The sequence below is a fragment of the Geospiza fortis genome, unplaced genomic scaffold, assembly GCF_000277835.1.
Source record: "Geospiza fortis unplaced genomic scaffold, GeoFor_1.0 scaffold72, whole genome shotgun sequence".
Classification (NCBI taxonomy): Eukaryota; Metazoa; Chordata; class Aves; order Passeriformes; family Thraupidae; genus Geospiza; species Geospiza fortis.
This window is the reverse complement of record NW_005054338.1, coordinates 2,228,837-2,253,347: the sequence shown is the minus strand read 5'-3', so window position 1 is coordinate 2,253,347 and position 24,511 is coordinate 2,228,837. Positions and strand designations below refer to the sequence as shown.

The 24,511-nt window shown below is 36.9% G+C and overlaps 1 protein-coding gene across 5 annotated transcripts in view; it reads left to right on the top strand.

Annotated features, from left to right (window-relative positions):
- DCAF6 (DDB1 and CUL4 associated factor 6) overlaps positions 1–24,511 on the top strand; it is a 58,720-nt gene that overhangs the window by 11,904 nt on the left and 22,305 nt on the right. For 2 of the 5 annotated variants that reach the window (XM_031058126.1, XM_031058125.1), the window contains exons 4-11: positions 780–893; positions 1,959–2,094; positions 2,943–3,157; positions 4,935–5,028; positions 6,345–6,464; positions 6,681–6,926; positions 10,710–10,877; positions 23,338–23,443. In XM_031058126.1, the coding sequence (XP_030913986.1) occupies positions 783–893; positions 1,959–2,094; positions 2,943–3,157; positions 4,935–5,028; positions 6,345–6,464; positions 6,681–6,926; positions 10,710–10,877; positions 23,338–23,443 (1,196 nt within the window). In that variant the 5' untranslated portion in view covers positions 780–782. Of the gene's footprint in view, positions 1–779; positions 894–1,958; positions 2,095–2,942; positions 3,158–4,934; positions 5,029–6,344; positions 6,465–6,680; positions 6,927–10,709; positions 10,878–17,834; positions 17,895–23,337; positions 23,444–24,511 lie in introns of all 5 variants that reach the window. The other 3 variants (XM_031058129.1, XM_031058127.1, XM_031058128.1) reach the window with 3 other exon arrangements.

Below are 24,511 nucleotides of genomic sequence, written 5' to 3'. Positions count from 1 at the left end.
AAAAACCCAGCCACAACATTCTCTGTTTTCTCTTCTAAGAGACAGAGTGTAAGTAAACTGACATTTCCTGTGTATTCACTGACCTGTAGAATTCAAGTCATATTTAACATTATAGTCACTTGCCTTTTTATTTTGTCTTGAGGAGGCTTTGAGTGAAGCCATTCATGTGAGACTCCGTCTGAGTTGTCCCTAGCTGGAGAAGGGCTGAGCTTAGGAAAATGGTTCAGCACAGTGCTCTCTCAAAAAAAAATTAAAAAAAAATATTGCAGTGAGGAGGTAGCTTGGTAACAGCCTTTAATGCAGACTTGCTGCAGGGAACTACCTAGGATGTAAAGGAATAGCCCAATGGGAATAAAAGGTATTTAGAATTTTAAAGGCATTCAGACTTCTGAGGACTTTGTTTGTAATTGTCTCCTATTACTTGATAGAGAATAAACAGAGTTTTTGTTGATTGTTGCAGCAAACTGATAAGTTATCTGAAAAGTGATTGCAGTAAATGTATGTTGTGCATTAAAACATAATAGAAACAACTGTAAGCCTTGACCTATGGATATTTAATTTTATGTGACATTTAAAAGTTTCCTTTGACTTCAACAGTTAAAACCTTTTCTTGAAAATGAAGAAATACCATCAGTTTTTCAATTTTTCTCTTTACTTCGCTGGAAAGCTTGACTTGATTCCTAACTGCCTTACTGCTGCTCCAAATATTGATGCTTTTCTTTTTAAATTAGTGCTATTTCTGGAGGCATTAATAATCTTTTTTTTTTTCTTTTGAGCAGATTATGACAGTACCAAATGATCCCTACACTTTCCTCTCTTGTGGTGAGGATGGCACTGTGAGATGGTTTGATACTCGCATCAAAACAAGTTGCACAAAGGAAGATTGTAAAGATGTAAGAATGAAACCTTTTAATAAAGATTACTTTATTAATAGTAATAATAATAAAATAAGTAAAATAAAATAGTAATAAAAATCTTTTAATAAATATTTCCTAAATGTAGAGCAGTGCATCACACAAACACATTATATGAATTCTGGTAAAGCTTTTAGAAGTAATAGATTTCAGGGTCACTGGTGGAGATGACAGTATGTTTCCCAAGAAACAATAAAGTTTGGGAGTCTTTTTTCATTTTTCTTTTTTAGTTTTAATATCTCCTTTGGCATTTTTAAAAAAATTATTTTATAAAAATGCTTTGGTGTGAGGCTCCAGATATGGTAGAAAAAAAAGGTCTGTTGAAATTGAATCTTTTAATCTGGTTTACACTAATAAGGTAGAGTACAAAACTGGAGGCAAAAAATGAGCCTTGAGAATCACCTGCAGCCTTGTATTCTTGAGCATCCTTTGTCCCTCTGTAAGAAAAGATTTAGTAATTAATTATATTAGATTACTGGTATTACCAGTGTCCACTCTGTTTGAATTTTAGGAACAATTTTAATATTGAGTTGGAACAAAAATATCAAAGTATGTATTACTACTCTTGATTAATTTTGCTCAGCCTTGTGCACATTTACCAGTTCTAGGGGTTTCTTTAATTTTTTCCCCTTTACCCAGTTACCTGCCTGTAGATGGAACCTACTCTAATCCTTTAATTGATTTAAACTGTTTCTGCATATGTAGTACTCTTCCACCTCCAGTTACTGTGTTTCCATAAGAAAATCCAAGATGCAAGGTAGTTTATAAGGCTGTTTAGCTTATCTATTTTTAAATGTTCCTGTGTTTTTGTTTTGATTAAGTTTCTTTTTCAGTTGTTCTGGTACCAGCTTTCTTTCTCTGATAGTTTTTCTTCTGTGCAGTGGCTTTTCTGATAACATATTTATGATCTGTCTTCACAGGGCAGACCTATTTTCTCAAAATCTCCTTGACTAAGGGAGGGGCCTGTGTAGTGAAACAAAACAAAAAATTATACTTCAAATGTTCAGAGCTATTATTGCAATGCTGCATTTTTGTGTGTTCCAGGATATTTTAATAAACTGTCGTCGTGCTGCCACCTCTGTTGCTATCTGTCCACCCATCCCCTACTACCTGGCTGTAGGCTGCTCTGACAGCTCAGTGAGGATCTATGACAGGAGAATGCTTGGCACAAGGGCAACAGGTAGGAGCCACATTGTGCAGTGAGCATTTCTAACCACTGACAGTGCCCAGTTCAGGTTATTTTCAAAATAGGTGGTGAATGACTCAAGTGTAACACTGCAGAAGTGTAGCTTCCTTCTCTGGGAACTATGCTTTGTAATAGTAGAATCATTTCACTCTAATATTTGCTAATGCAGAAATCTTCAAAGAAGTAAACCTTATGTCTTTATGCATCTTAGAATGCATTGTGTACTGAATGCAGAAAAGGACATTTTATAACGTCTCTTCATTCATCTTGAAATGTGTGATTCCAGGATTCCAAAAAGCCAGATTGCAGCCTCCAGTGGTCCACCTGATTTTTAATTAAGTTCTTGTACTCTACCATGCTGGAACTTGATGCTTCTTATGGGAGGAGATCTTAAGAACTCCATAATATCCTGCACTGTGCTTGCCTTTGTAGTGCAAAGGCACTGAATTCCTTTCTCATTTGTGTGTAGATATAGATTTGCATTCATTATTTTGTGGTTTTTGGTTCTAAAAATTCCATTTGTGCCACATTTGACAGATAGCTTCCATACCACACCATGTGGTGGGTATGTGAGTCATTTATATAAGTGTGTGTGTTTTGAGCCTTTATTATTTGTAATGTACACAGAATTTGTAAACAAAAATAATAAAGATTGTAAAATCTGATATGTCATTCTCCAGATAAAAAGTATTGCAGAAACTACAGGATACATAGCTTTTCCCTGATTCTCTTTTGTTAGATCCCAAATAAAGGGTTTATTGAAGCTGTTGAAAATTTGCAATAGTAAATGTGTAATTCTTTTCTTCCTGCTCTCTTTCCCCTCTCTCCCTTTTTTAATAAAGGGAATTATGCTGGCAGGGGCACTGTTGGAATGGTGGCACGTTTTGTCCCTCCTCATCTCAACAACAAATCCTGCAGGGTAACATCCCTGTGTTACAGTGAAGATGGCCAAGAGATCCTTGTGAGCTACTCCTCAGATTACATTTACTTGTTTGATCCCAAGGATGACACAGCACGAGAACTTAAAGTCCCTTCTGCAGAAGAGAGAAGGGAAGAGGCAAGTGGTTAAGATGACCTCCTTTCATCTTTTATGTTTTATAGCTTGCAGCACACAAGAAATACCATCAGCTGTGTTCCCCTTTAATCTGAAAATAATGTTGCTGGTCGTAGACTGAGGTGTGCCAAGTAGATTGTTACAAAATTGTGTATTTTTAATACATATTTATTTATGTATTTATTTACAATATTTTGTCACTCTGGTTTTCCTTCTCATCTGCTTTCCCTCTCAGAGATGAGAAGGCATCTGCCTGAACCTTGGGGCGTAAGGCCAGCAAGGCTGGCAGGTCACTCTGTGTTCTGCTACTTTTCATGCCATGAGAAGCATATTCCTTGAAATTAAATATTATTACTCCTTGGTAAAAGTTATCATTTCCTGGCAGATATGAGGGTAGTACAAGATGTTTAGATCAAGGAGGTGAGCCACTGTTACTGAGCAGTATTAAAATTTTCAAAATTCAAGCAGTTGTTAATTTTATCAGCTCAGTTACAATAACGCTGACCCTTCCAATCTAAATTTTCTGATCAATATTAAAAAATTGCCTTTAACTGCAATGAAGTTGTTTCTGTCTCTCCCTGCACTCTCCCAACCATCCTCTGCTTTTTTTCTCTGTGTTTTGCTCACCCTTTCACAAACTCTGTATCCCGAGTTCCTCATCTTTAGTCTGAGGCCACAAGGGAGTTCTCAATGAGTTGTCAGCATCCTGCTGTCCTCACCTGCAGGATCAATGTGATGATAACGATGATGATTTCTTTTTCCTTTTTGCTGTGAGAAGTCTGATGTTGACATTTCCTTCCTCCTTTTTCTTTGAATCTGTTTGGAACAATTTTTAAATGTTTTCAAACACATTTTACGTTGTGTGTTTTATTAGTCAGGAATAGAGTCAGGAATTTTGCTTTTAAATGCTTATTCTTTGTCCTTGTTATCCCTAAAAATGTTGAGTATTTTTATTTCAGCCTGGCTTAAAGTCATATAGAGTAGAAGAAATGTAAAGACTTCTTCCAAAATCTGCTAGTGGAATCATGGAAGTTAAAACTTTGATATGCTTTCACTGCAGGGCATTTAGTTTAAAATTGTCAGCACTTTCTGGGTTGGCTGGTTAATTTGGTTTGGTTTCTTTATTTTTGTTAAGGCCAGAAATATCCAGCCAATACACTTGACTTCAAACTCTGACCTGCCTTTCTATATGAGCAAAGGACTCCCTGTTTCTCTTGAAGTTGCTGAAAATAACACCACCATTTAGTGATTGTTTTATACTTCCTGCTGTAAAAAAAGTGTTATAAAAGCTAAAAGAAATTAGGTTAAAAAATAAACCAGAGTTTATTTGCATAAAATGTTCTTTTTTTTAAATGTCTGATATTTTTGCTATTGCTTAATTACAAATCCACATTTTGTTAAGCTGAAACTCTTATATAGTTTTTAATGTGAAGAGGTGAATATTTTTGCAGAATTCAGGCTGAATTTAAGAAAACATTAATTATTATTGATCACTATAGAAAGATTCAATTAACATTATGAAGCTAGTTTAAGATAAAAGCTGCATTCGTTCTGGGAGTCATTTATTCAGGCTGTTAAAGCTAAAACTCATGGATTTTGTTGATAAGTGTTGTGCTTATTCGTGGGTAGTCTGAACATAAGGCTGACGTTCTGTGTTTTGGTGACAGGTATGAATTTAGGTGACTTAAGAAAACAGAGATTTATCTTTAGGCTTAGAATCCTGTACTGTAGAACATAAATAGCTGTGTGATGCTTTTCTCTCTTTTTTTCTCTCCCCCAGTTACGTCAGCCTCCCGTTAAACGTCTGAGGCTCAGAGGGGATTGGTCAGATACTGGGCCAAGAGCAAGGCCTGAGAGTGAGAGAGAGAGAGATGGTAAATGCATTTGCATTTGAAGGGGGGTTGTTGTCTTTGCTGCTGTGTTTTGTTGAGTTTTTGCTTTGTTTTGGGTTTTTTTTCTTGCTTTGGTTTGGGTTTTATTTTCCAGTTTTTCTGACGTATTCCCAAAATGCGTGCTTCAGATTGTCCTTGTGTTAACAATCAGGCAAGCCTTAAGATGGTTTTCTTAGAATTTAGCACAGAGCTGCTATTGCACAATGAATTTTACAATTGAAAATATTGAAAATATTCTTACCAGGAAAATTATATTGTTTCATTTAGGCTGCTGTAAGTAAAGGAGAGCTTTTTTTTCATTGTCATTGCTCAGGGACTAACACTAGCACTTATTTCTTTTTTTTCCCAGTCACACCTCATACACAATCACAATTACAAATGAAATGCTTTTTAATGGTTACGTTAGGGAACTGGAATTCAAAGCAATAGGATTCTAATATTATACTTTTCATTTTTATAATGTCATTTAGTAACACAGGGTGGCAAATTTTTATGCTTAAATTTTCATGTTTACAATATATTACTCAATTGCTTGAGATTTTAGTAAATAAAGCATTTCCAAAGCAATGCTTGGGTTTCAAAAATTGGGATACCAAAGTAGGGCAGAGCCTTTTTTGTCACTCATCTTAATTTTCATCTAATAATGTGTTTCTGTTTAAATGTGACAAGCTGTGGGGTTTCAGATATTTGACTCTACTTCTCCTAAATCTTGCTCCCTTTACTGCCTACAGTTTCCTTTTCCAGACTTTCTGTGCTGTTGTTATCATTTTCCTGCTTCCCCAAACTAGAGTGGAAGTGTCTGGGATTCTGTACCTGATACAGGCAGTAGGAGATGCTGTTTAGGGAGAGACCATGAGCCTGTCCTCTTAGTCTGTCTTTTTGCTCCTCCAGTATTTGGAATTACTGGATTAGAAACACTGGGGGATGTGATCCCATCTGCTCCTTTACAATCTGCATGTGGTTCTGTTGCCTGTGGGCTTCTGAAACCCTTTTTTTAATATGTTGATAATATTCCCTATGGCATCTGTAACCACCTTTAGTCTGTTTTCTTTGGCTGTTGAAATTCCATTTTTTAAGGTCAGAGCTGTACAGGAGGGGAATGAGGGATCCGAGCAGAGGGTCAGAGATCTGTACTGTGGAAATGAGGATAGACAGGGGCATTGGGAACAGGCTGAAGGGAATTGTTTCTTGTGGGAGAAGGGGGTGAGGGGTGATCTCCATTCCTGGAAGAAATGAGGGGGGGAAAGGTACTTTTTGGTAAACTTGCAGATAAAATTTCAGCACCACTTGTTCTACAGGGGAGCAGAGTCCCAATGTCTCTCTGATGCAGAGGATGTCAGACATGCTGTCAAGGTGGTTTGAAGAAGCCAGTGAAGTTGCACAGAGCAATCGAGGACGGGGAAGATCACGATCCAGAGGTGATTTCCTTCTTTTCAACAACAGAAATTCTGTTTATAGTGGATGTGCAGGCTTGGAATATCAGCCTTTCCTAGGTGTAAATAAAATTTTAGTGCACTGAAGAGCTGAGCACAATTATTTGCCAAAGGAATGATAGTGCAAAGGGATCTTTAGGGGCAGAGTAAGTTTACTTTTGAGCTCTTTTTCTTGCTTTTTTGTTCTATTTTTAATCAAAGGTGGGACTAATCGGACTGATGCTCCTTCTACTAATAACATGGCACCTAGTAGAGAATCAGAAACTGCAATGGAAGTAGATGGTTCTGAACAGCTTCCATCATCTTCCTCTTCTACCATGTCAGCTCAAGCTCCTTCAACATCATCTTCAACAGAAAGTCCCCCTTCAACTTCATTACTGTCCTCTCCTGATAATGAACAAAGGCCTTCTTTTGGGGCCTCAACTCAGCCTGTGCTGCATCAGTCTGGTGAGAAGAAATCCATCTTGTCATTGTTTGTGAAAAATAAGAAACAATTCTCTTTTAGGATATTTTGGGTAATTGATCTCTATCTGTTTTCTTCCTTGCATATCCTTAATGAGACTTAGGTGTTTTATAGTTACCTAGTGGTTGCAGCTGTGGTTTAAAGAAAGAGTAAAACCATCAACTCTATGCCTTTGTCTGAAAAAGAAATTTGCAAGGGGATCACCAGTATTTTGAAGTAAAAATAAAAACTTTTTGCTTATTTTTTTCTAAACTTACTGTTGTTGTCTTCATGGAGTATAGTGACATCTTGCCCTCTTCCACTGGGGTTTGGCTGTAGCAGCACCAGTGCAATGAATAGCAGAACCTGTGCATGTTAAAATCAGGGGAGGTGGGGGATGTGTCCTTCAGGAGAAACCTCCATCCTCAACGTTTCAGAGTCAGAATCTACCATATTAAACATAATTGCTTCAAGCTATGTCATTGAAACTTTGTGGGTTTCAAAAATATAATGCGCCAGAGAGGATTTCTGGAATTGTGATGCATTTTCTAGTCTGCATTTTAAGGAGTCTGTGCTGACCAGAAAAATATTTTTCTCTGAATGTGCTTGAATTTCTAAGCAAAAGTTTATTCTGCTAGCATGAAGCTGAAGTTATTTCTTAGTCTAGCTCTTTTCTGAGAGTGTTTCTGCTTTATCAGTGTTACTTTGGACTTCAGAATATATTTAGTTTTGAAAGGGGTAGTGATGGTTGATTGACAGACAATGCATACTTTCTAATTTGCTGTATAGTATTTGTTAGATTCTTTGACTAAATCTAAGCAGGGTGTCAGATTGGCAGTTTAAAATTGTCTACAGGACTCATGCAGGCATAAATGTAGTAGTGCAGGGTGTTTGCACTCCTAATAAGCATGCTGTTTCAGAAGCAATGCAAAAGGGATACTAGAGTGACTGGAAAACAAGTTTTGGGTAACATGGGTGAGTTCAGGAAGAAGGGAAGCTCCTGGGCAGAGGGGTAGCACTGTGTCTGTGAATGAGCAGGCTACATTGGGAATGTCCATTTTGCAACATTTATGTACCCTGGTATCCTGTGGCTGTGCTCAGTTGTGAGATTTTATTTACTCACAGTCTGTAGTTTATAAATCTACCTGCCTTCTGCATTAAGGACAGGATTCCCTGAGCTTGTTCACCTGCGTTTAAAGATGAATAAAACCTACTGCTTTTGTGAGGTGACAGGAGAGGTAAAGTGCTAAAAGGAATAGTTTAAATACAGTGGGGCTGAGTAGAAAGTCCAGACAGAGGTGTGTTGTAAGAAGTGGGTGACTGGGAAAGCATTTTGGAAGGTGGAAGAAGGAAAAAAGGTTTTCAGCCACTATTTTGTGTAAAGTCATGGCAGATACAAGTTTGACTATTGTAGCAAAGAATCAGCAAATGAAGAACTTGTTTTCAGGAAATGACTTCTTTAGAATCAGAGCATGAATTCCTAACCCAGGCCTGTAAACAGCTTTCCATAAATCATTTCTACTCTCAACAGAGGCATTATGGTAATCCTGTGTTTGAAATCACAGTACCTTTGCATAAGTACACAGTTCCAATTTATTGTTGGTTTGGTGTTCCAGAAAATGTATCACATGGTGAGCATTTGAGCTTCTATATCTGAATTACTTTTAAAAATATTAAGAGATAAAGTGCCTGTTCAAAAAGGAGTCAGTACAGAAATGGTTTGGTTCTGGGTCTTGGTGGGATAGATTTCTTTAGCAGAACATGTATTCTACAAGTTTGAACATGGAAGTTACAATTAAACAACAAAATCAGTGCAAAATCTCAGTGGCCTGTTACTGCCAGAACATTTGAATAATTTTTTAATATATGTATATAATGAGAACAATTGCTGGAGATTGTCATGCTTGTCACTAAAGGAAAATACTAGAAATTTATTTTCTTACCCTTCTTGTGCCATTCAGTGGAAATCTTTAATTTTTGTATATTAGTTTTAAGATGCGGATGTTTTAAACCACTAATAAACACTAGGTGCAACAAACAGTAAAATATAATACCGTTTTTCTCATTAATAAAATTCCAGATACACACAGGGGAGGGGATGCAGGGAGCCAGTTGGCTAATTAGTACAAAGCTTCACCCTAATATGTGTTCTGATATAAGGTAACTGCTTTTAAATTTTGAATGGAAATGTGACAATAACTTGGGTTTTTTTATTTATTTCTATTTCTTTGCTCCATTTGCTGGCAAAATAAACATTTGCTTAGATATTCTGGAATATATTGAAAAGTATTGTCACCGAGCATATCCAGCATAGCAGCTTTTATATTTGGTATTGTAGTTCTTGTTACATCTTAAATTGTGGCTGTCTCTTAACTCCGTGGAACTGAATCAGCAGCAAGTACTGAAAACTGCAATTTTAGGCATCGTTGAAATTCCCATAAAAGTATTCCCTAGGCTATTTGGAGTTTTTCTTTCCATAAATGGTTTTGGGACATGAAAATAATTCAGAGCAAATCTCCTTGATGCCATATTCCTTTTAAGAACTCTATCTTTATTTTTGTTACACCTTATCAACCATAAACTGAGAGCATGTTTTTCCCAGAAATGATATTAGACTAAGTACATTAAACCTCATGACCATTTAGTATTAACTGGTGCTTGTCACTAACTTTCCAATTACTGGATTCTTGTTTTGGGTTTGTTTCTCTTTATAAAAGAAAATTTGTTTGTTTCACTGGATGGATAAGGGTTACAGAACATTTGTTAAGCTTTTGCCTGGCTGAAAGGTCTCATGCCAATGTAATGCTCTCTACTATTTTAGCATTGTGTGATTCAGGCACTGCTATTAAAGACACAATCTGTGTTATTTAAAGAGGAGCACTTGCCACACAGCATTTGTGTAAGTGGAGGAAATCTGCAAAGAGCATGGAAAGAATAAAAAATTGCTTGGTCACCTCATTTTGTAGCAGTTTGCAAAAGTATTGGTCATCAGGCAATGAACTAACATGCCAAAATAGTTTAACTGGCAAATGAATAAAGACAAAATTATGAAAACAGTGAAGCCTCTGAAGATGGGACTAAAAGAATGATCTATTAAGAGGATGCTACTAAGAATTGCTTCTGATCCTATAAATTACTTTGTCTGTAGGACCATTTAACAGTGATTTCAGACTGTGAATCCTTAACCACAGGCAATGTCTGAAATTAAAAATGAATTCATGGAGAAGTCTATTTTTTGGTTTAGCTGTTGTTCTGCTACCTCTTTCCATAGTTCCAGTTTACTTCTTGCGCTGATTTGATTTGATCAAAATGTACCTTTTTTTTGGAACCATCAGGAAACTATTGCATTCATTTTGAAGCCTTACCTGTAGACCACATTTGCATAGTTTTACACCAAATATTCTCATTTATTCTGTGTGTTAGGAACATCAAAATGAATACATCTGTTGTGTGCTTTGTTTTGATTTAACCAGGCTGTATCTATTTTCCTTAACTAATTCTTTGTTTAATGGTTTCATTGCTGGAGATGGGGAGGGGGCTGTATTGTATGGCACAAATCCTGGACATTTAAATCCTATGATTCATGCCTTTAGGAAGAGAAAACTAATTTCAGTATTTATATTTTACGATTTCTGGCTGTTAGTATCTTTTTTTTCCACTGTAATGACACTTAGTACCTGTTGCTTGTCTCTTTAGTCAGTCCCCCACCCCTCCTATATATTCTATATATTAATTGCTCAATGCTTCTCTCTTCCCCCCTTTGTCTGTCTCCCCTCCCTATTTGTCAGAGTTAATGGGACCCGAGTTAGCAATAATCCGTAGGGGCCTGCAGCGACTGAGGCTTAAGAAGGCAGAGCAGCAGAGACAGCGAGAGCTGGCTGAGGGTTCTGCACCACAGCCCTCCTCTTCTGAGCAGCCCACCCCTAAGGGCTCCTCACAGGACCCTCAGGCAGCAGGTTGTCACTTGCCAAGGTTTCTCCAGCAGATGATGTAGCTGTAGTTTGTGCTGCTGTTGTTTGCTGAGATGCTTCTCCTCCAGAACAAGGCATTTCCTGCATTTGCTGCTTGTCTTGCCTTGCATGTGGTGGTGTTTATCATCACATGGGCAGGGAAACGGTTGGATGGACAGGTTTATTGATCTAACATGTTTGGGTTGAGTGACACTCTGTGGAAATGGTTTTCTAGGTGCATGGTATCAGGCTTGTGCAACGGTTGTTAGAACAGCTGAGCAAGAAATTGCCGTGTTCTGAGTAGGAGAATTGCACACTGAAATTGCATTTGGTGCTACTTGTATCCAACAGTAACATTTACGACTTGGCTTTGGGTTAGCATGTGTTCTAAATCAGAATAACAATTCAGTAAAACAGACTTTTGGCACTCCTCAGTGCTGTGGTTTTACAATAAGTGTAGTGAAAATACTTGTACCTAGCCAAAGTCCCCAGATGTGCTCTCCTTTTTTTGAACAGAGCAACTTTTCATTTCACCATCCTCTTTCTCTCTTGTCTTACTGAAATTAAAGATGATTACAAGAAAGTCTCAAATATGTTTGCAATAACATATTTGAGAAAGTTAGGGCAGAAGCATGCATATGAAAAAAGAGGCAAACCCTAAAGCATAAATGAAGCAAACTTTGTTGTGGCACCATGTAAAAATGAGTGAGCTGCCTGCTGTGTGAGAATTCAGTGTATTTTGTGTTGCAAAGTCATGTCTAGCAGTGTCTCTTCTGTGGATAAATCCTGTGGCAGTTGAGATGTGGCTAAATTGCTTTTAAGGATTGTGTCACACATTTACAGCTATCTTGCCATGGTTCAGTCTATTCCTTAATCTGGACCTCCACAGAACAATTTAATGTAACAGTGGCTGATGCCCTAGTCACAATATGCAGTTACTGAATTCTGAATAACTTTCTACACTAGAAAATACTGCAGTGAGGTTTTAGAGTGTATTGGAAACCAGTACATCCTGGGAGGGTGTGTGCCTATCTTAGGGATGGCAGCCACGGGTGCCAGTTTACCTGTAGGAGAACAGGAACAGCAGTGTCGTGGTGGCCTTGTAGGGGGCTGAAGTTTCCTGCCAGGACAAAAAAAAACCTACCCCAAAAATCTACCAATTTTGGTTTTGTCTTTTTTTTTTCCTCCAGCAAACTGAATATCAAAATTTATTAATTCAAATCTAAGTATTCATAGAGTAAAAATCGTAACACAGTCAATAAATCTTGGTCTCCCATTTCCTTTTCAGAATGGCTTAATTTTTAATTTTTTTTGCTGAATTGCTTCCCACTGAATCGAAGTAGGGAATAAAGTTTGTTTACAGCCATGTCTGGAGGTTTATCTGTGGGGATTTTGCTACCTCTGAAGGGTGTGTTGGTCTGGGTTTCACTTGGTACATCTCTTCCATCTCTTCCTTAGTGCTCCTTCAAGAATGCAATGTAATTTTTTTACTCCCTGTTGCCTGTGGGGTTCCTACAGCACACTGTGGGATCCATAGTGCCACAAATGGAAAGGTTTAAGCTAATTGCTTTGACTGGGAGGCAGAGGGGTCTTGTGCGTAGTTTGGACCTCCCCAACACTACTTCTTGGAGTTTTTGAGTTCCTACATGGTTAGAATTTTAAGGGAATTCTTGGAAACATTCGATACTTTTGTTTGGAATCACCAGGAGCCACATACACAGCCTTGGAGGAAACTAATATTTGTATATTTATCCCTTTCTGCATGTAAATGAATTTACATTTACATTTTACATTGTCATATCATGAATTACATGACAATGAATTTGCAAATTTAACCATTTTACTTACTAAGTAATTGCTTTGAAAAACAGATTTACTCAGTGCTGTGGAAACATTTATTTCTGGGGAGACAAAAGGGGAACCATTTTTCTCCAAAAACTCCAGCTCATTGGGATGTATCTTCTTGAGGTTTGGTCTGGTGGGTGGAATTGTTGTCTTCAGCAGTATTGGCAGCGAAAGTCTTAAAATGAGAAATTTAAATTTGAAAATATTTAATATGTTTGGCCAGTTAGTTCTAGAGAAATTTGATAGAAGATTACACTGTCTTTTCCTTTCTATTTGTATGTGTAAAAATAATATATTCCTGTAGTGCTTTGTCAGCTTCTTTCATTGCATTCCTCCTTCCTCTTCTCTGGGAGGGAACAAACAAAGCTCATTTCTTTTGACTGAGGATCTCCTTTGCACTTTTTATTTACTTCATAAGATTTCTGCACTCTGGACATGGAGCTATTCTCTGTACTTCCTCTTTTCTTTTTTTTGAAAGTTACTTTGTTTTATTTTCCTTTTCTGACCTCCCAAGATTTATTTTTGCAAGTTGCTTATTCATAATCTATTCCTTTGGAAAACCAGTGCTGCACATTTTTGGTCCCTTGCTTCTCCATAGACACAATTGTTTTCTAACCCTATGCTTAGCTGGTTATTCAGAAATATGGTAGGAGAAAAATGAGTGAGTAGTTTTGCATTGTTTAGTGTCTTTTAAAAGCAATAAATTCCTATACAGAGACAATCTCTATTATTTTTCCTGAAAGGTTGTCTTTTCTGCCCTGTCAGGGGGCAGGTATTCCATTTTCAGGCACATACTAGATGTAAATTTTCAAACAAAAAAATTACACCACAAAATGTGTCTGCAAGTTCTCAATCCCTGCTCTGATAAAACCTGTATAATTTGTACTTGCAATTTTGGAGGGAATTCAGTGTGAGACTAAGGCCACTTCTTCTGATTTGTACTTCATTATTAATCCTTATCTTTGCAGGCACAGAAGCTTGAGTAGGAAGAGAAAAATATCCCAGCCATGTAAGAAATTACAAGTAGAAAATGTCAAGAGCTGAAAGCTTTTACAGGTTTAATAGAAAATTAGACTGTGTGGTAGTTATTCTGTCTCCCAGTTACATGAGAATTTGTAAGATCAATCTGTAGTAATTAACCTATTTAGAAAAATATGGTCAAAAGTTTATAGTTTTGAATGTGAAAGGGAGATGAGTTTTGACTCGGAGACAAAAGGTCTCAGATGACAGAGATTTTGTTTTAGTGGATACTAAATTTGGAATTTGGCTGAATTTTAGAAGCAGTGTGTGCTGCATTGATCAGGTCTATTTTGTCTTCAAGCCTTTGCTTAGGTATTGAATAGATTCAGATATTTTTGGTTGCCACTTTATTTAATTAGGGAAACTACAGTAAATATAATCCAGTAAATATGGATTTTTACTTATTGTATGATTTCTCCCTCAAAAACCTAGTTTTTCCTTGCATTTTTGTGGCATTTCATAATATTTACATCCTGTGCAGTATTTAAACAACTGCATTTATGTGCTGTATGCAAAAAACAAAGAAAGTAAACCTTTTTAACCTGTTGTTATTGCTGCTATGCCACATATGCATCACCACTACTACATCACTTCTCATTCTGAGAATTTTAAGGAGATGGAATTCAATTTGAAATGGCCATGAAATGAAAAAGAAAAAAACATACAAAACCATGAATCAACATTAGCCCTTTTTTTTCTGAGGAAAAAAATTTGATTTATACTGCATTTGCTGTGGAATGCAGATATATACATGTGCATGCTGGCATATTGCAGAACCTGTCCTGCAAATTGACTTTTGTTTTTAAGCTTTTGGTTGATCTATACATTGAGGCTCTAAAGCAGAGCAAACAGGACCTTAATTTCTGTGTTAAAGCTTTTGGAGAAGAACAAGGGAATGACAGCAGTTTTTATAATTAGATTATTTGCTAACACTTCAATGTAGAAATTTACATGAAGATGTGGAAATAATTGAAGTGCGTAATATGTAAATGAGAGCATTTTCACTGTGCAAAGCAACTATTTATAGTTATTAAATCAAGTATTTAATTTCTTAGATTCCTCTACATGTATCATGTTTAGGACTTTAAAACCATTCTCACTGCTTTAGACCTCACCCTGAAGCTGGTGATACAAGGAAGATTTTTTTCAACTAAAACTGAGGTAGCATGCTAATATTTTGGTGAAGTCAGATGCTGATTGCCCAAATTGTAGGAAGATCCTTCAGCATATAACTGACCTTAAAATTATCTTCTATTTTCTGTTTGAGGTTCCCCAAATTTATGAATCTCCAGTTCCCTCTTTAAGTGGTGCTCCAGTTTAGAATGTACTAGTGACATTACAACCAGTGGTGAACTGCATTGGGATGTAGACCCAGCCTGTGAAGGCTCAGGTAAGAGTTTGGATTTTTGTTTGTTTTTTTAACTATATGGCACAGTTTTGGTAATTTTTAAAAAAGCTTTATAAGAAATTATGAAAGTATATTTTTCAGATTTTTTTTTTACAAAACAAAGCCATATATTAAAAAAAGAGGCATTTACCTGAACTTCTCTAGGCTGGTTTCATGGTCATGCTGATTTCCCTGCCTGAGGTGGGGGTTCCAGACTGCAGAGCCACTTGAGGGGGTGCTGGTGATCTGTGGCTTCAGGATACTTGGAAAAGGAAACAAAGGGGCTTCAAATTGCTACAAACAATTCTATTCTTAATTCAGGTAATTAGGATGTTTCCTATATGTTGGTTAAATATTCATTTATTAAAGTGCAATGCATTCACAAAGTTGTATGGAGACTTGGGTGTAACAGTGAGATGTGGGAGGTTTAATCCTCCTTTGACATGGACTTCTACCTAGAAACCTTGTCATTTTCACTTACTGTGGTTGAATGATGGACAAGGCAAAACATACCTACTTTTTTGCTTACTGCTGTATAGAGTGAGGTCTGAATAAAATTAAAAGTGGTGGTAAAGGTAGTAGAGGTAATTTCTTAATGTTTCTAATTAATATATGTTAGTTCAGTCTTCTGATCATACAGGTCTGAATTACAGAGTTGATGAGATGAGCTTTTCCAGCCAAGTGAAATATTTGGCAGCACAAAATACCTCTTAAACAAGGGCATATGAGCTTTTAGAAAGGGTTGGAGTGCAGGAACAGAGCATGGCTGGGATCACTGTCATGCCTTAAGTTTCTCAGCTTGCAGTCCAGGACCTGCCCTCCCTTAGCACTTCTGATACAAGTTAATCGCAGCCATGGACTTTGTGAGCCCAACATCAAAGCCAGCCCTTGAAGGAGGCACAGATTCCTGTGCTGAGTCTGCTGGAACACAAAGAGATCATCTCATGATGTGGAACACCCCTTAGCACTTCTGATACAAGTTAATCCCAGCCATGGGCTTTGTGAGCACAAGATCAAAGCCAGCCCTTGAAAGAGGCACAGATTTCTGTGCTGAGTCTGCTGGAAAACAAGGAGATCATCTCATGATGTGGAACATCTGTACACCAGCTTTTTGCTTTGATTTACCTTCTAAAAAGTGGCTTATTAGTCCATTGAAAAAACTCCCCTGTAAATCCTTCTCTTCTGATTTTGGTATTATATGTAAAGCATACTTCACTTTTGGAAAGTAAAATTATTAATGCTACAAATCTTCTACTTAATAGCTACATGACATAAATCTAGATGATAAATTCTGTGGTCTGACTTAGGTGTGCTTGGTGCAAGGCATGGGCATGGTTGAGCAAGGAAGACAAACCAGAACCAATTTAATGTTCCTCAGTTACAGAAATAAGCTGTGCAAGCCCAGTTCCCAAAACCAGGTACTCCCCAGAACACACTGCCTCAGACTCTCCTTGTCTCTCTCCTTTGTTCCTCCTCCCTTTCCCTGCACCTGGATATCAGTGTGGCAAAGGAGCACACTGCCATGCTTCCACCAATGGCTGGGAGTGAACAACTGCTTTGAGAATATGTGTATTTAAGGAAGCTTGGTCAATTTAGCAGGTCTAATGGCTGTACTACAAAATAGGTCTCACTGGTGAGTCTGGCTCAAAGCTGGAAGAGTGTTTCCTGTAGGAGAGAGTATTATTTCATTGCTTTCCTGATATAGGATGTACATTTATGTTAAAATTCACTTAGCATGCTGTGATGCTGGCAGACTGTGACTCAGTTTGTAATACAGGATATTAAATCCTTTCAGTTTAGGATGGATTTGTTTATAATAGATGATTATCAAGTGGAACCAAGATGTGATACTCTAGCCAATATCTTTAGAGTACTGCATTAATTTATGTACATCAGCTCATCTTCAAATAATATAGAAGTAAGATCTGGTCTTCAGAGGTGACAAGGGAAATAGACTCACAGAAGATACTGAATATTGCATCTCTTGTGTCTGTGCAATGAATGAGTGCTGGTGATAGTTATTAACTGGTAGTGTCCAGGGGAAAAAAGGCACTTATCTGCTGAGGGGGGTGTTTATTCTATTTATTTGTTTCTGTGATTGATGGGGATGCTTGTAAGACTGACGGGTGTGGTACTGTGATAAACTGATCAAGACTTGTTCTCAGTCATCAGAGGTGCAGCATCTAAGAATGCAGAACTACCAAAGTGTCATATAAGTGGGATGTGTTTTGGTGCTTTGATGTTCTAAAACATTATTATTAAAAGAGTGTTTAAATATTGGAGGTACTGGTATGCCATGGAGTATTTTATGCTGAAGTATAAATATTCTGAAATTTACATTTTGCACATGGTGTGAAATACTGGTGTCATTTGGTAGCTGGAGCAAAGGCTTTAGGAGTCGTAACTCTTCAGTGTTTTTCCTGACATGTCAGAAGTGTGAAGAACACAGTAAAATATTTGGTAATGGTCAGGCATTTTCATTATCAACATGTCAGCAAGCTTCAGGCTGTTCAGTGAATAAATAATGGTTTGAAACAAGTGGCTTTGCTTCTGTCATGCCTAGAAAATGCAATATGGCTGGCTGCTCATTAAACAAACCCAAAGCTTCCTTATGTTGCTGCTTTTTTATTTTAAACTAACATATGATCGTGACATTGCTGTGCAGTTCTCTGCTGCTTATGTTTTAAGTTGAAATCTCGTTTTTGTTTCAGATTCTCCTTCTTCAGTGGTTAACAAACAGCTTGGATCCATGTCACTTGATGAGCCACAGGGTGCGTGTGACAGGAAATGCGCTATACCCAGCCATAGCTGATTGCAATGCTTCTTTTAAAGTTGCTTTTCATGATGAGAAACAGTCTAAAAATGCTGTTCATCCACATATAGTAGAATTCTGTAAGCAGATCTGCTGGAAACTCATTATTTAATGATCAATATGATTAACAGAGTGAGGTTAATTGTTGTTTTTGAAAGCCATCCTAAGCTCGATTCTTCATGCAATTACTACGGTTCAGTGTAGGTACAGTAAATGTCTCATGTGTTCTACAGACAGAATATTTTTGTAAAATGCAAAGTAAAATTAAATATTTAAACAGGTTGGGTTTTTTCTGAATGGTTCTTTTTGCAGATATCAAGATTGCAATAACCTTTAATTTCATAATGCCATATTATTTCTCTTATCCATGAGTGATGTGCAGCTTTGTAATTCCTGCACAGTTTGCACCCACTTTGCTGAGGTGCATCTTCCCTCTGTATCCCCTTGTCCTTCACCCCTCCTGATGAACAGGTAATGGTGTTTCTTGTAGGATCCCTGTGGACTGGGCAGAATGCTTGGGAGCTTTCTCTGTGCCCATTATGCATCAGTCTCCAAACTGTGAGCACTAAAGTGGGCCAGAGGTGACCCTATTCCAGCTGCATCAATGTCACCTGTAGGGAATATTTATGGCTGAATAATTAAGGAGTGATAGATGCTAATTTAAAAATAGATTGCTGTACACTCTGCATTATCCTTCTATATCAAAGCGTCTGTAGAGATTTAATAGCTCAAATCTCACAAAACAGCTTTGTCTTCTTTCACATTCTAAACTAAAAAGTCATTTTGAAATCCCACATCTGAAAAATGGTCTGTTTGGCAACTATTGAGATTATGGCTTACTTTAGGATGCCAGAACGTTGGGAAAAAAAGATCAAGCTACACCTTGACAAAATAAATTCATTGTGGAAATAACATTTTGTGATGAAATAACCTTAAACCTCAATGTGTAAATTTGCTAATTATTCATGGTTTAGTAGTCTACATCATTCCAACAGTCAGGTTTAAATGGAGACCTTGCTTATAACAAGTGGCCAAATTATGCTTTCTGTTCTGGACTCAGAATAAAACATTATTTGATCAGAGTAGAATAACCTAGAACTAACATAGAAAGTCTGTAAGATTTCCTAAGATTCTTACAACTAAAAATTTAGGAAAACTGATTTTTTTTCCTCATTAAGTTACTTGAACTAAGAGATTCCCTCTTATAGAATCACTTCAGGTTTTTTAATATGCAAAAAAACCCCAACCCAAAATACATTTGCTTTTCAGTACGCCAGTTCTCCAATTGTTTTAAGGCAATGTTTTTCTGCTTTGTTAGCAGACAATGTTACTTCTAATTTGTAAAACTAGGAATTTGAAAAAGGAGCAAATTTATTAATAAATATTTTGTTCAAATGATAACCAGAAAGAATAGTTTGCTGAGATCCAGTTGAATTTCTGAAGTTTAACTGCATTAGTTTCACTTCCATTTGAAGTCTCAAAATAGTGTAAGTAGTTAATGAAGGAAGTCGTAACAGTTCTTCTCATACAGAATTACCTTTCCTTCTTATTCTTGCCTTCTCTTAATTTAGTACTGAATCAGCTGTCTTCTCTTGGACCTGTTTCTCTTGTTGGCATTCATGTTTTAAGAATGGTTTTGGGTTTAAAGATATTTTTATTCTTATTGCAATCCCATCCATTTATAATGCCAACATTCTGATCGTCCAGCAGAACCCAGAAGTCATTGCTGTGTGTACAAAATGGTTTCAAATGGATCACAGTCATCTACACTTGACTTTTTAAAAATGTTTTGGGCTGTGATTGTAATAGTGGAGGGTTGGCCTTTAGATCTATTGCAGTGTTAGGATTTTAAGGTACTGCCTTAGTTGGAATGAATAAAGAGGGAACCTGAGGCCTGATTAAATTTCATGTGTTAAATTCTCACAGAATTCCTGTTTTTCTGAAATATACAACTTATTTTCTCCTCTTTGGATCAATTTTTCTCCCTTCCAGAAGTATCTCTCTTAGGTCTTCACACAGAACATAGTGCTGGATAGGAATTATTTTGTGTTTTTTTAAATGAGAAGTTATCTATCCTCTTCTCATGAGGTTGCCAATAGATGAGTGAACAGGGCAGCATTTGAGATGTGGCAAACTGCCTTGAAGTTCCTTACAGTGTTAGTTTAATTAGGAAATGCACTCTGTAAACTTGTCCTTATGCACTTACCTCTTTATGGTTGAGAGCCCCAGTGTCTGTGAGGTTACACTTGCACAGGTTCATTTTCTAAGGGAAAAAGTGGGTCTGAAGTTATGCAGTTTGGCTTGTGGATTTGCTTTTCATGTCAGGTTATGAATGAAATTTTGTCTTCAGTTTTAAGAGTGGTAGTTTAAAAGTGTCTCCTTGCTGTAGGCACCTGGAGAATGGGCCATTTAATGGGAGTGTGCTTTAGACAGTGTTGTTAGTATCTTCAAAATATCTTGTGTTTGGTTGTAAAATTAAGTAAAGTTTCAAGGTATTTTTGAGGAATTTAGAATGAAATTTAGTAAGGTGTTGACAAGCTACAGCTTTCTTCTGTAACAGTGATTACTCTGCTAGAGTTGGCAACCAGATTAATAAACTGAATTGCCTAGATCACAGAATTTGGACCATTTTCCTCTCCTTCTCTTCATTATCAGTGTGAAGTAGATCTGCCCTGATGGGATGAATTTATTAGAGGAAGAGAACAGACCTTCATCTTAATCTGGGCAGTCTTTAGCCATCACATTTCTCCCAGAAAACAGAGTTCAAGATTTGTAGGGTTTATGTTATTCTTTCATAACTGAAAGAATGTTCAGTTATGTAGGAGGCAAAGCATTTTCTTCACAGATGCTCCCAGTCAACTTTCATTAGCAGTGTAAATTCAATATCAAATATTGAACCACACAACTAATTCTCTGCGGTTTATTATCAGATTCTTCTCTCATCTGTCTTGTAAAAGGATTCTTGTTGTTATTAGCATCTGTGTTATGCCCTAAAGCTACTTGAAAGAGGAAACTGACCCCATCCAAATTCTAGTTGGTTTTATTGTAGATTTAGGAAAATGCTATTATCCAGTATGGTTTAACAGCTATCTGTTCCCAGAAACTTGTAAAAATAATTTGTCAGTCAGTGCCTTCTTTAGTGAAGTCTACATCAATTCTTCTAAATTTTTGGGTGTGGACAAATAGGAGCATTGCTTCCAGAGCAAGTGTAGCCAGTCCTTATGCATCTTGGTTAGATTTTCAGACCCTGAGATTTTAAGAAATACAATCCTGGTATTCAGTTAGGCTCGTTGTAGGTTTGGTTACTTTGACTGGCAGCATTAAATGGTTTTGTGCTGAAGCCAACCTTGCACAGCAGTAGGAAGTCCATGAGTAAAGTCATTATTTGGGGTTGACTTATGGACAGCAGGAAATTGTCTGTCTTTAGCTGGGTTCCCAGCTCAAAGATCTGTCTTGTCTGAGGCTGTTAAAAGGAAGCTGAAGAATTCTCCCACTCTCACTTTTGGCTTTCAGCGTCAGTTCCTGGTGACTTGTGCAGTATGTGGGATCAATCAATATTTCTACTTGCTGAGGAAGGGATGTTTGAAGTCTGAACAGACATTTATAAAAAGAGAATTTATAAATCATAGATTGTCAAAAAATAGAGGAAGCACTCATTTAGTTAAGAAAGAATGTCACTTTTGTTCAAACTGTCTGTATAGCACTATAAAATATTTCCTTACATTTCGTAGGTTTCCAATTCCTTAAATAAATTTTCTTTTAATCAGTTTCATCCTTGCTCCACTCTAACAAGAGTGTAACTGGAACTTTTAATTTAAAGGGGCTATAAGCTTTTTTTCCCATAGAGTGGGGCCCATACCTTGTGTATTATTAGGGTCATGATTTTGTAATTGATTAATTCTCTTTCATTTAAAAAAAAGTATTCTAATTTGTTCTTTCAGGGGTTTTGTGGTATGTTTTGGGTTTTTAAATTTCTCTTCAGAACATGAGAAGTGCATATTTAAAGTTCCTTGGCACAGCTGATTTCTGCTCTGATCCTGTGAGTGGGCTTCTGCCTGTCAGCAGTTTAAAAATATGAACATTGATTGTTAGCTTAAATTCTGATGTGCTATCTCATAGTTGCTATAATTTAATTGTATCTCTAAAATTAAGTATCCTGTGCCAATACTGTAGCCATTACTGTTATGACAACAGCCTTTTTAGTGGGGAAATTTGTAGGCTTGTGTTTGAATGCAACATTAGGTTTTAACTGACTTCCAAAGATGATCTGCAGCTTTTCCTTTATTACACTTGTCAGTGTGCTGCCAATACTGCAAGGATATTTATAGTCCCATTTCTGTATTCTAGAAACTGAAGAAAGGACAGAAGGTTTTGTCCAAATAATCCTGAGATAAAAGGCTCAGTAGTCAGGAAAAGCAAGACTGCAGAGACTTTTAGTGGCCATTTGAATACACTAAATAAACCTTCCCTCTGAGAGAATGGCACCTGTGTAGAGAGGCTCCATCTGATGCTGCTTTCCATGAACTTTTTAGTATTGCCCAACTTCAGGACTGATGGCAAACTTGCCATTTGTGGATAGGTGGTGACCATGAACTTTACTTCAAGGGGATGGATGGATGGATGGATGGATGGATGGATGGATGGATGGATGGATGGATGGATGGATGGATGGATGGAGCCATTCTGTTCTGAAGGAGCCCATTAACATCCTTAGAACCATCTCTGCAGTAGAGGAGTGACCAGTATGCTGTAGTTTTCAGTTCCATTCACTTCTGTTGCTTTTGGAAATTGTGAATGAGCCCATTTTACAAGTGCTCCCTTCTGTTTGCAGTTATTATAATATAAAATAGGGGTTTAAGCATAAAACTCTTGAAACATGAATTTACAGTACTTATATGACAACTGATTGACAATTTACATCAGGTTAAGGGTACTGGTAGTAGTCTGGGTTCTAAGTAGGCAACAAAGTAGAGGATGGTGATTTTTCTAGGCTGATTATGTCTAGATCTCATAATCTTTTTTCATTTGTATTTACTAAGGCAAAAAGACTGAATACCACTTAAAATAATCCTATTAATATATTTGCTATAAAATGGATCTGCTTATTAATGATTATATTGTGTGTACACATATCTATCTGAAATTTTATTTACTTGCATGTTGAAGGACAGCATCTCCTTTGTTTGCTCTTATGATTACATATAATGTTAGACCATTTTACAAGCATTGCAAATTTGGTGTGTTTACTCTGTAACTTTTTAACTTTTTGCTTGGGCTGTAAGAGATCTTAGACAATGTATATGTTACTGCCACATTTGATAATTAGATTAATCTTCAGAATTCTAGCAACTTTATGTACATTTCTAATGCCTGTTCAAACTTTATCAACCCCATATTTACAGAGAGTGATAAGCCACGAACAGGAACAGGTGAACCAGTTTTAAGTTTGCACTACAGTACAGAAGGAACGACTACAAGCACAATAAAACTGGACTTCACTGATGAGTGGTAAGAACCTAAGTTTGGTTTTGACTAGTTCATGATTAGCACATATCAATAACACTTGTCTGGCATAGCTATAAATTATTTTTCCTGTGGTTTATGTCTATTTTTAGGTGTATCTATACAATTTGGTTTGGTTTTGACTAGTTCATGATTAGCACATATCAATAACACTTGTCTGGCATAGCTATAAATTATTTTTCCTGTGGTTTATGTCTATTTTTAGGTGTATCTACACAATTTGGTTTGGTTTTGACTAGTTCATGATTAGGACATATCAATAACACTTGTCTGGCATAACTATAAATTATTTTTCCTGTGGTTTATGTCTATTTTTAGGTGTATCTACACAATTTGAAATGGCTGTGGACTTAACGCATTCAGAACATAAGATAGATGTACTTTAATGTGAAATTTATACAAGAGACTTCTTTTTTGTGTATTTACTGTGAATCTCTATAATTACATAATTATTCTGCAAGTGACTCTTTCTGTGACTCAGTTCCTGAGTTGTAAACACTGAAATTGCCACATTTAGCCCCTCTTAAGTGCTGTGGCTTTAGACACAACACATGCACCTTGCTCACAGTTTGGGAACTTAAAACACTGATTTTTGCCTCCGATATCCAGAAAACTTTGAAAAAATTAGTTTTGCTATGATGCTTTTATGTAATTCTGCAGTTAGTCAGCAAATTCCATGGAGTTTGGTGGTGGGTAGTGTGGTGTGGGTAGTGAGAGGAAGAAGCATTTTCTGGTAGGACAAAGTTGCAAGTCATTGTCAGTTCAGAGGCTGACTAAAAACATTGTGCTGAAGAGTGGAGCAACAGGAGCAGGGTGCAATTCCATCTGACAAAATGATGCAGCTGAGAACAAATAACTCCCTAATCTGAGAATTGGAAGTTGTGAAAATGAAATAGAGGAAGACATGTAAATCCTACAAGTCAAAAAAATATTTTACTGTTTAGGCTGTGATTAGGTTTATAGAGAGATGAGACATAAAATAGCAAAAATCCTCCACCTGGTGTCTAGCAGCACCTTCTTGTCTGGCCATTCAGAAGCAATGCTGAAAATTCT